The following is a 12,313-nucleotide window of genomic DNA, read 5'->3' as shown; positions in this document are numbered from 1 at the left end:
CCCTGCCATAAATTTTAAATTTTAGTTCCAGCTTTTAGTATTTCCACTTAACTTACATCAATTTAAGATATTTAGAAAATGTCCGAGTATGATACTTGAAACAACAGTTTGACTACTTATCATAATTAAATATTCTATTCTAAAGCAACAGATCGTTGATTCATTCTACACATATGCACATCCCGATATTGTGATTTGCAGTTATTATAATGAGACTATAAGAATATGTAAGCATTCTACTCTCAGATTATTTGGAAATGAAATACTAATTAGTTTGGTGTTTATTAAAAATTAAATTATGAACTGCAATTCTGAAATCAAACTTTGCCAGTTGAAGAAAAAAATGGAATAGGAAAATTACTGTGTGATGCCAATATCAGGTGTAGTCAGGGAGCGCTTTAATTTGGATGATCTGAGGGAGGGGGCGCTAAGACGAGTTCTTGCCATGGGCAACAACTAGTCTAGTTGCGTCGCTGATGTCCAGTCCCAAGCCTCCAAGATGATGTTGAGACTGTTGGTATCTCAAGCGTATAACATTATGTGCATTATTTAATGTGCCATCTTGGGGACAATTCAAGATCACTTGCAAAGTCATTGCCCTTCCTTACAGAGTAATGTTGCAGGGTGATGGAAATACGTGGAGGTGATGATGACTCCCCTACCAGGAGGCAAAATGGCAGACTAGGTTATCAGCCTCCTAAACGGGGCAATGACACAGATCATTGGGCCCGGAAGTGTACGTGGTACTTCATCACGGTTGTGAGGCATGCTATTGTAGAACAGCCCCTATACGGGGAGAGCGATTGGCGCCTCCCAAATGTGAATATCTGCTGGATGCAGACAGATTACAACACCCACTGGTACTAGTAATGCACCAGTGTACCTCTTCCATAAAACGAGATAGGCAGGGCCCAGGCTTGTAATTAATCTGTTTAAAAATTAACAATTACATTTTTCAGGAGTTAATTTTTAATCGATAATTGTTAACAAAAATTGATAACGACTGAAAAATTAATCGTTACCCCCTCCCCGGAGAACTACGAGACAGGTATTCTCAAAGGTTATTTTATGACTTATTTCGAAAACTTCTGGTTGGTTTTACAACAGTAATTTTGCCTTATGGTGCAGGACTTTCCTCCAAAATGAAAATTATGAACTTGGTTTGGTTGGAAATCTTGGTCAACGTCACCTTCCTTTAAAGATGGATAAACCAGTGGCTGTAATAATTTCGATTTAACAGAGCTTAGACTTTTTGAGAATCATTCCCTCTCGTACACACAAAATGTGGTTGAACCGGTATTTGGGGTTGTAAGGAGAATTGTTCCCTCCCATTTTTGTTTTTCTTTGCAATGTGACGGTCACGTATATTTCTAAAACATTGCTGAGAATCTTAGTCGACTACCATGGTAATATAGGTGCTAATAACATTGCTATCTGCTAAAATGGGTGGGGGGAAAAGAGGGAGTGAGCCTACCGGGCGGTGGTCAAGAACGATTAAAAGGACACGTGTCGACAGTATTGCCATGTTGAGGAAAATCCCACGATGAGGGATTTGAGATGATTATCAGAACTATAAAATGTAGGGATTTTCTGACTATTTTACGCTTGAAGTCTATACGTATTTTACGTCAAGGAGTTCATGGGATTCGAAAATTCCTTTATTTTGGGTTCTCCGAGCAAATACTGTATCAGTTTCCACAGATTTCATTTTTTTCGTTTGTGAGGCATGTGTACCCTACTAGTCCCACCCTTTCTTGAGAGAAACTAGGATTTGCTTTATTCTCCTGTACCACCACTTCCGTTGCAGTGATTCAGAAATAGAAATGAATGAACATATATGGTGCCAAGGGAAGTGAAAAAGGATCGAAAAGCGGGTATGTGTTTTGCTGTTTTAGCGAGGAAAGTAAGCCTGCCAATTCCATTAGAACGAATGATTTTCTTGTTACTTTTAAAAATTAATACATTTTTGTTTCCATGTTTTACAGTCCCCAATAGCGTATCCACGATTAGTTTTGAGTAGGTTGTGTAAATATCTCCTCAATGCTTATCAATACCTTACGTACCATATAATGATTTGAACTAATTTATGAGGCACGATTGTTCAGTCGAAGAACGCTATTATATTAGTTATTTGCATGAACTCCCATAATTAAAAATAAATTTCTAATTGCCACGTATCTACCAGGCGCCAAATTAATAACATCACACCTACATCAATAATAAACATCTCAACCATTACTTATTTCATTTTCAAACAATCGTTTACAACATTAGGTAGAACCCAACTAAATATGCGAACAATAACATATACAATACAAACCATCTAATATTTTATCAAAATCTATTAATTCATCCTGAAAAAGCACAAATCTCAAATTATTCTCTCATTATCATCTACTCTATTAGGAAAAAATTATTAAGACACTATACATAGCCAAAATATTGCACACTGAAATCTAAAAATTTGTAATTCTGGAGAAACAAGCTGAATTAGACTTCTACATCGAAATAAAGATAAAATAAGTCTAACCAAGAGATCCCAAATACTAATCTGCAGTATGCACTCTCATGAAGTATTTCTCTTTTTCTCTTGTCAAAGATTTGTCCCGAAAGACTCACTGTCGCTTTACTCAGCAGCAAGCATGTCAGTATTTCCTCTACACGCCTTTACTAGAGGTTTGGAGTTACTTTCTTTTCAATAAAAAAAAACAAACAAACAAGAAAAGCATGTTTGCACTTTATCTGCCAGTGTAAAACATAAATGTTTGATTTCAAGTATGTCGTATATGGAGGTCTCTCTAAGACTAGGAACACAGCACATTAGCTTTAAATAACGGTAAAAGGCAGGTTACTTGTTGAAGCAACAGACTTTGACAACATAGAAATCAGGGTATATATATAAAAGCTTAAAGCCTACTGAAGATATAGATAACACATACATCATAGAAATATGAAAAAAAAAAAAAAAAAAAAAAAAATCTGAGTTTTGTCTTAAAGTAACCTCGAGGTGACTATTCATCCTTTTTGTCGAGCTACAAGCTTCTATTACGCTCTGTGAATCTTTAAGACGTAAGCGGAAGGAAAAAAAGCTAAAAATGCAGTCACGCACGATGAATTCAAAAGAGTTCATAATGTAATTAATCTATACGATTGGAGTCATAAATTATACAAATCGTCCAGAAAGCTCAACGTGTTTGTGAAATACCACTGAGAACTAAATATACAGAACTTTTACTAAAAGTGTTTCTTTCAATTGCAAAAGTTATGTAGCTTTTATTTTGCATGGTTTACTGTTATTTTTTAAGTGTACTAGCACCAGCACCCGTTTTTTTCCACGGAAGAAAATAACATTACTGTAAAACATTTAAAAGACGTACAAACATCTGATTTTAAGATACAAGTTTAGTTGGTTGTTATTAATTATAAATATTTCAATAACAACATGACAATACGGTATAACTCATTTATCCTGAAAAATGTACGAGGGGTAGCTTATTCTTGAGGATGAGTTATTTTTCTTTTTTACGGACGATTTTCTCAAAAACGATTCATCCTATTATCTTCATATTTCATAACTAAATATTCCATTACTATAATTATTTTGTTCTGAAAAAAAAATCTTCGAGGGTAATTCATTCTTTGCGATTTTTTGGACGATTTTCTCAAAAATGACTTTGTTTATATTTCATAAGTATTTCATTAATAACTGTATAATATTGTGTAAATTATTCTTTACAAAAAAAAAAATCACAAATGGTAGCTTACCCCTGGAGATTTTTTTTTTTTTTTTTTTTGAGACTCATGTCCCAAAAATAACATGTCCCATTTTGGTCACACTTCATAAATAGCTTACTGTTAGTTTTTTTTTTTTTTTTTTTTAATTTCATTTTACAATTTATAAAATACCACTAATGCGATTTTGTTATTCTTTTCTAAACAAATACTATATTACTAACCCTAACACATGGCATAAGTTATTTCTTATGTAAGACTTGTAGTTTTTTGGGATGATTTTTCTTTTGGTAAAGTTTACCGAAAACGTCTTAGAATTTTGTTCGTGTTACACAACACAATGTTTCATTAATAATTGCAGCACAGCATGATTTCGTTTAAGAAATTGGGGTGTGAAAGTTCTATGCAGTGGCCTGTATCTGTTGTTTGAAATGAAATGAAATCTTTCAATTTAACGTCCCACAATTATGTCTAAGAGGCTAAGGGAGACGGATGATTAGCACAAGAGAATTATAATGGAAGAATTGGTGGAATGAGAAAGTGGGAGTACCCCGAGAAAACCTATAGGCACGATGTTGTCCACCACAAACTTACTTGGTCGGGGATCGAACCAGGGTCCTCACATATCAGAGGTAAGCACTACCACTGAGCCACCGTGTCCTCTCGTATATGTGTTTTAAAATGATTATAGCGGACATAACAAATAACACGTTAAAATTGAGGAGTTCTATGTAATAGGGGCCCATACCAGCCTAGGCCCTTTTTAGGAAGATAGCATTTTTAAATTCTTTGCTATTGAAAAGTCTCGATGTTGCTACAGCGAAGGATTAGAGGTTGTTGTGAGACGAAAGTGAGTATCTGCTGGAATTATGTTGGTGGGGTAGTTATTTGAACAGCGCTGAACACGTCGCAGTGTGCTAGCGCGAATTCGCACGGGTTTGAATGTAGTTTGAAGAAACAGAAGAGACAATCAAAAAGCGATCGTAATGCAAAGAAAAAGAAAAGGAACTTATGTGAGAGCTATACAACCATTAGTGGCAAAGATATTAGCGAAAGGCAATTTCCATTAGTGGACAGGTGCTGTAAAGGTAAATGTTGCAACAACTTAAATTATGATGAACAAGAAGAGTTGTTTGCTCAATTTTACGGAGGTGGTTCAAAGGAACAAAAAGATGCCCTGCTGTCAGGCCTACTACAGAGTAAGCATACGGAGCCAAAGAACGATAGGTACGGAGTTTGTTCCCTTTTCTGGACCCAGATGCTGTTGCTTGGTACGAGGAAGTGTTCCGTCAATTTCAAACCATAAACCATGAAAAAGACAGCGGGGATAAAGAAGACGATCTTCATAAGTATGTTTTACCAGCACTACATAATACATAAACTGTTTCTAGTGTCCAGGACTGTTACATATCCAGTTTCTACATAATAAATTGATTTCTTTAAAGTACTATTGTTGCACATATATCGTTCTGTTCACTTTATACTGTGTTCCTTACTTTGCAATTACATTTCTTAATTCATTTTCACAAAGTGTATCATACGACTCTTGTGATACATACACGTGATAATTCTGCAAAGTCGTTTTCTCTAAAAAGGGCCTATGTAAGCCTTTTTTAAAACATTCATATTTATGTTATAGTGAAACAAACTGTTAGTTTCTTTGCATTTTGTAGAAGAAAAAGAATAAATCCAAGTTCCGCTTGTAGCATGCACATGTACACCTTAAATAAAAGAGACCCGGGTTCGATTCCCGGCGGGAGCTCATGTGGTTCGGATTCCACGTTAATCAGTAGGTCCACGTCTCATATAGCCTCGCTACTGAAAGGGACGCTAAACTAAAATCAACAACAACAACCTTAAATAAAAACTATATCTATATTTGAAATGCTTACACGCAATTTTCTAATAACATGGTTTCCCGTTATGAGCCCTTATTATATAGAACTCCTCAATTGATATCTGATCTCACTATATAAAGGTCCCGGTTTCTCAGTTTAAAAATATGGTCAAGCTGCCAGTGGAAATATTTCATTATACAGAAATTGAATCGCTGATTGAATGACATGGTCCCAAAACGCTAGATTGGGTACCCTATGAACTTTACCATGTGGAAAACTTAAAATCTGAAATGCACTTTGTGCAAGTCCAAGAGTTAGTTATCTCCGAGAGAGGATAGTCATTGCTCTGGATGCTCACATATTGAAGGGAATTCAAAGAAACACGACCGAACATTTGGAGAAGTGTGCTGTGGAATATTGTCTGTTCATCCGCTCATCCACCCACTATGACTAACTCTTATGACTAATATTAATATGAGCAACAATCTGGGGGGCAAAAATTTAAAACTGTTCTAGGTTACTGAGCTACAACCTACATAAGAGCATTACTCAAACCTGAGACAACGACTATGGAAAGAAATTACTGATTTTGCGTACCGACAAATCGATAAGCACAAAACAAATGCTGGACAATGCTCGAAAAGAATAAGAAAGAAAAAAAAACTTACAAATTGTTTCCGATGATCCCACATCTGGATTGAACCATCAGCACAGGTACAACATACAAGATTTCCGTCTCTGCTATACGTACAAGCGGTTGGGACAGTCTTCAAACCATTCTGGGCTCGAGCTTTAATTACGTTCTTCTGTTTATCTGGACGCTCAATATTCCACAATCGTAAGGTACTGAAAGAAATCGAAACTTTCAGAATAAAGATGCATAAGACAATCGAAAACACCTTCTCAAGTAAATTATCCAAGCTAATAGCAGAACATTTCAGCAGAATATAGCAATAATAGAAAATAAAACCTAGCCTCCGACCCGTAATACATCGCAACCATAAATGTTATATTTTTAAGGAGGTGGGTAAAGATCGGTCTTTTTCGGCTATGAAGGAAATGAAATGAAATCGACTATGAATCGGCTATGAAGTTTTATGTCGGTTAGGCTAAAGGAGACGGTGATGATGAGAAATGAATCAAATGGTGGTGGAATGAAGAAAGTAAGAGGAAACGGGAGAGCCCCGAGAAAACCCACGAGCACGGTGTTTGTCCACCAAAAAGTCTACACGGCGCAAGCTGGGATCTAACCAGGGACCCAAAGCACCGGAGGTGAACGTCGGCTATGAAAGTCATGAAAGGTAGAAGTGTCTATAAAAGCCAGCATATTGTATAAACACGAAGTAGAAGCATTAAATGTTACATGTCTGTAAGATGAAAAATATTGTAGCAAGTGAGACAAAGAACTTCGCAAACAAAGCATAGTTGTTCATATTCTGCCAGTTCAGACGTTTTTTTCGAACTTCCAAAAATAATTTTCGTACAAGGCGCTTCATGAACCACACTACACGAATGTTTATTGAAAAGCTTAACTCATGTCTTCACGAAAACAAGAAGTACAATAACACACAAAGAGTGAAAAACTGAGTGACTGGACGGGGACTCGAACCCGGGACCTTCAGCAATCCGGGTTCCATTCCCGGCCCAGTCACTGTTTGTGTGTTATTGAATTCGCAACTGCAGAGGATCTGGTGTGTAAAAAATTCGGTTGTTTCCTCCTTTCATTAGTACATACATAAGTATAATAGTTCACGAAGCACCTCATACTGAAATTGTTGCAAGTTCGAAAAAACGTCTAAACTGGCTGAATGTCAGCAACCATGCTTATACGTAAGGGGTTCTTTTAGTGACTTGCTACAATATGCTTCATATGCATCTTACATAATTGTAATGTTTCATGTCTGAACTTTATATTCATACGATATACTAGCTTTTATGAACACTATTACTTTCTACGATTTTCATAGGGGGAAAACGCCAATTTTTATCCACATCCTTCTAGGTTTCTAGTACAGGTTATTCATAAAAGAGTACTGAGAAGTGATTAAAATTTGTTTACTGCCGCATAATGTGGAAGTTAAGTCGTGAGGAAAGATGCTATGCAAAAACTGAAATGTACGCTCATGTCCAGACTTATTGCCGCAGGTCTATAAATATGTTGTTGTAGGAATATAATTTGATAACGAATTCTCACGGTATTTCTTATAATGTTGGTATGTGTATAATCAGCAAAGACATGTATGTGGCAAATTTCATGTCAAAAGAGCAGTAAATAAAAACAATAAAACGAAAATAAAACTTTCTTGTCCATTTAGCAACATTTTGTTTAACTCATTCTAATTTTCGTATTTATAATTCTCTTCCTATGAAATTTACCACAAATATACATTTCCCGATTATACACATAGTATCAGTATTAAAAGTACCCTGCAAAATCATTATCAAATGTTATTCTTACAAGAAGACAGTTATAGATATGCGACAATCATTTTGGACATGAGTGTACATATATATCATAGTTTTGCACTCTTACTTACGCGGCAGACATTCACAATTCCTCCCATATCACACGCAGCTTGTCCGGTGTTATTGCCTGAGTGCATGTGTAACCCGAACGACTGGTTTGTAACTAGTCACCAAAGGAAAAAAATAAACGCATATCATTAAATTTGGAGAATGAGTACCCAAAGAGAGAAGTGTCATCGTCATATGTAACAAGAACAACACATAACTGCAAAGGTTTGTTCACTCTAGGAACAGCTAGGTACGCGTAGATATAGATTTTTGCAAACGTTCAGTGACCACAGTCTTTTTAATCTGATTATAACAACAATACTTGCTGTGCGAGTAATGTTAAATCCTAATAGTTAACAATCGCCGCTCCGGTACCTTCGCTAGAACAATACAATATTTTAACAAACTTTACCGCCAGCCTGTATGATGCGTACTACCGTTAACACTTACTATTAAATGCAAAGACGGTTGTAATGACATACGTAATTGCAAAAAAATTAGTGAGTTTGTAATGTGAGACAGCAAAACTGTTAGCCAGCAGATGATACTTTTAACTTGTGCTGCCATTTGTACAGACGTTACGTGCGCTGACAGACGCGTACTTGATCTAAGGTAATAACGCGGCTGTCAGAAGTTAAAATAAAGTTATAGAGCCTCTAAAATTGCTCTAAAATACTACGTACTTAATGTTTAATTCATGAAACATATGCTCCATCCATCATGATGGTGAATTTTAGAGGAAAATATGGCATTTAGGTCATGAAATCTTGTTTAACTATAGAGTATAAGAAAGCTATTTAGATAGAAAAATCATGAAAATGAAAAAAAAAAACTTAAGTTACGAAGATAAGAAAGCAGAATTCCTCGTTTTCATACTGTGCTGTACATACATTTGCATCTTATTGAATTATGATTATCTTCTATAATTGAAATAACACAAGAGAGGCTGGATTTTACTTATTTTCACTTTAAATTAATTTATTTCGGAATTTTATTTAAATCAACGATTTTTATTTAAAAAATCACGTGATTTAAATCAATCCACCCTGCATTTGACACAAATTCACTTAAACATGTTTCCCATGAAGATGGCTTAAGAATACAGATAATTTGAATTTTATACATATTTGACTGATGACAGGGATAATTTTTGATTGCAGAAATGAAACTAAATGTTTCAAATTTATTTCTTATGTACATAAGAGTCACGGTACAAGGAGCACTCGCGTATTCTTCTTAAATTTTAAAAAAAAAAGGGATTTTAAAATTTGAGTTGTTACACTTCCTAATGGTTCGTGCCTAAGTTATACCCATGTAATGTGCTGAATTTCAGTAAATACTTCATGGACATGTATCTAAAATAAACAAGATTGCAAGCATTTTCAGCGAGAAATGGGAGATTAGTTTTTTCTGTTAATATGGTTTCTATACAACTCTACCGTTAGTGAACAACATACGACTTGGCGTAAGACTCATACTTAATGACAGAGGAGTGTATAGAAAAGTAATATCAATATTTATGGTGTTCTCAAGCTGCAATAGCGAAAAGCAAATTGATTTTAGATTGTCGTACAAGAGTTAACTGTTTCTGTCGAGTGTTGTTGTGTGTAATGTTAAATAGGAAATTTCGCGAATTAAAACTGAAGTGAGACATAAAATCTTCCACAGTAGATATTCTGAGGAAGGAATGATGTCCTGTTAGGTAGCAAAACTGTTTGAAATTCGTCAGACAAACATGAAATCTGTCATGGAAATGTTAGAAGAACGTTATAATTTTGAAAATTTACCGGTCATGACGCAAAGAAAGAAACAAAATAAGTAACTCACAATTGAACGAAAAATGGTGTAAAAAAAAGTATGTTCCAAGGTCTTGCTAAAAATCTGGTCTACAATCTCAATTGTCCAACAAATCAAAACCAGGAACATTCTGAATATCTTTATTATTTTATATTATATATAAATGTATTATATATATAAATCGTGTGATCAGAAATAGAGAGTAGCAAGGTCGTAAATAGTGTGACTAAATTTTGATGAACTAAGGTTAATGCATTTTGATGGACAAAGGAAAGTATAAAATACGAGATGCATACCAAAATTACGTGCCGTTTTACCATAGTTCAAGCCCTAACAAGGGTAGGTCAATATAACTGCACATTAGTTAACTCTAGACTTTAAGGCTTAACTGTGTAAAATTTCAAGCTTTAACCATGTTAAATTTTCATATATTCAACTACGAGCAAATACTGTTTTCATACTGACCTAAAATGATGATTTCAACATACAAATGCCTCATAAAACATTCGCCTACAACATTGGTCAAAGGTTTTGGAACACCCAGGATTTATGTAATCATGTACTGTGGTACTATTATTTTGGCACGATAATTTTCCCGCCGTATGTCTCAGATACTCCTGTCTAAAGCGACGTTACACGGTCAAAGAAGGCTTGAACAAGACCATTCAAGATTGCGAATTTACTCGATCATAGAAAAACTGAACCGTGTTTTATATACTTCTTCATAAATAGCAATCCAAAAGAAGTGATCGAAAATATGCAAACAGTGAAAGCGATACTGTTTATTTCACTAATAACTGCAGTAAATGCTGCTTATCTAATTGCCCAGGTTAAGTTTAGGCACACCACTAGAAATACTTGATGAAAAATTATAATTCCACTAATTGCCTTCTTATTGTCCTCTAAAAGATTTACACTGGGCGGCATGACAATTCCACACTTAGCCCCTAAAGGTTCAATGGGGCCACCAGAAGAAATCGTTCAAAATTCTAATTCTTTCACGATTTGGATATAAAATGAAGCGTCCGAATATATGCCATAAAAACTACAGTACAAAAATCACAAAATAACTTGTACTAGGTGGTAACTAAAAAGCACGAATGATATCTAACAGAGTCAGGGCAGAGCAAAACTGGTGGCTCAATGCGGTTACGCGTTCGAAAGTAACAGGCGCATCAGCGACGGTGGGTATGTGCGTTAACAAAAGTATTGAAAGCACGTAGGTTTTTTACAGTGATACGTGTTCTTCTAGCACTTGTAATGGTTTTACAGCAGTAAATCTACACTTGAAACAAAATACAGCTTTCATACTCCAGCTTGTGAAGAAATAGTATACAGTCATCTTTCATATGCTAACGGAAAATAGTATACAGTCATTTTTCATATGCACTCACCTATTTTAACTGTCGTAAAACACTTCTAATGATTTTACACTAGCAACCCTACATATGTAAACATATAATACACAGTTGTATTTATTACTAGTTAATTCGCCTGCAGAAATTTGGGCACTTATTCCGTTGAGCCCCACTAGCTAATGAACAGAAGTAATTGATCAGAAATCACAAATCGCCTGCCCGAGGCTTTGCCAGTACTGGCAAATAGATTAGGTGTGGTTACGTTACATTTCCGGTACTACCCTACTTACATTTCTACAATATTATTTTCTTCTAGCACGAAATTCACTATTATTGCTTTAGAAACTGTTTCCTAAGGTGAATGTTGCATTATTGGGTGCGGATTGACTGGGGATAGGAGGACAGTATAAAACATGAACCAGCTTAAAAACATAAAAATTGTGCTATGTGGCTTTAAAAAAAGCAACGAATGCTACCTAATCAAGTCAAGGAAGGAGAGGAGCAGAAGGCCAGAGCGGTACAAATGGGGTACGTCCGTAGAGTTCAGGCACGTAAGTGATGGTGGGTATACGCATAAACAAGGATAGCATGTCATAAAAGCATATGCCCTATCTGTGGCACAGCTTTACGACACTTCTATTCTAAATTCGTACACTCCCCTAACACAGCACTTCATTTCATCCTATCTTCCTTATGGAGTACAAGAATTTTAGGAATAATCCAAAAAAATGGATCAAAAATTGCGATCTTGGCCATTAATTAGTTTCTGGATCAGGGGCCAAAAAGGTTGGAACAGCTCCTAAATCGTTTTTTTTTTTTTTTTTTTTTTTTTTTTAACGGATTAAACACATCATACTGAGTTAAGTGATAGTTTGGGTTTGGCTATACTATACGTAGTTCTCCAAATATAAGGCGTACAAGAAAATGTTTGATTGAATGAAATATATTGATTTTTTGGATCAGAGGCCACAAAATTTTTGAACGGCCCGTATATCCAAATTTCATACTTTTTACGGAATAAGCACATCATACTGAGTAAATTGTTAGTTTTGTTCTGTCTACACTATATGTATT

The 12,313-nt window shown here is 35.4% G+C and overlaps 1 protein-coding gene across 2 annotated transcripts in view; it reads right to left on the bottom strand.

Moving 5' to 3' along the window:
• Nucleotides 1-12,313, bottom strand: part of LOC145674469 (WD repeat-containing protein 70-like) — a 121,588-nt gene that overhangs the window by 48,499 nt on the left and 60,776 nt on the right. For both annotated transcript variants that reach the window (XM_081744580.1, XM_081744579.1), the window contains exon 7: nucleotides 6,239-6,416. In XM_081744580.1, the coding sequence (XP_081600706.1) occupies nucleotides 6,239-6,416 (178 nt within the window). The remainder of the gene's footprint in view (nucleotides 1-6,238; nucleotides 6,417-12,313) is intronic.

This window comes from Thermobia domestica, chromosome 17 (assembly GCF_964235325.1).
Source record: "Thermobia domestica chromosome 17, izTheDome1.hap1.1, whole genome shotgun sequence".
Lineage (NCBI taxonomy): Eukaryota > Metazoa > Arthropoda > Insecta > Zygentoma > Lepismatidae > Thermobia > Thermobia domestica.
The sequence above is the reverse complement of the archived record's forward strand: the minus strand, read 5'-3'. Positions and strand labels throughout refer to the sequence as shown.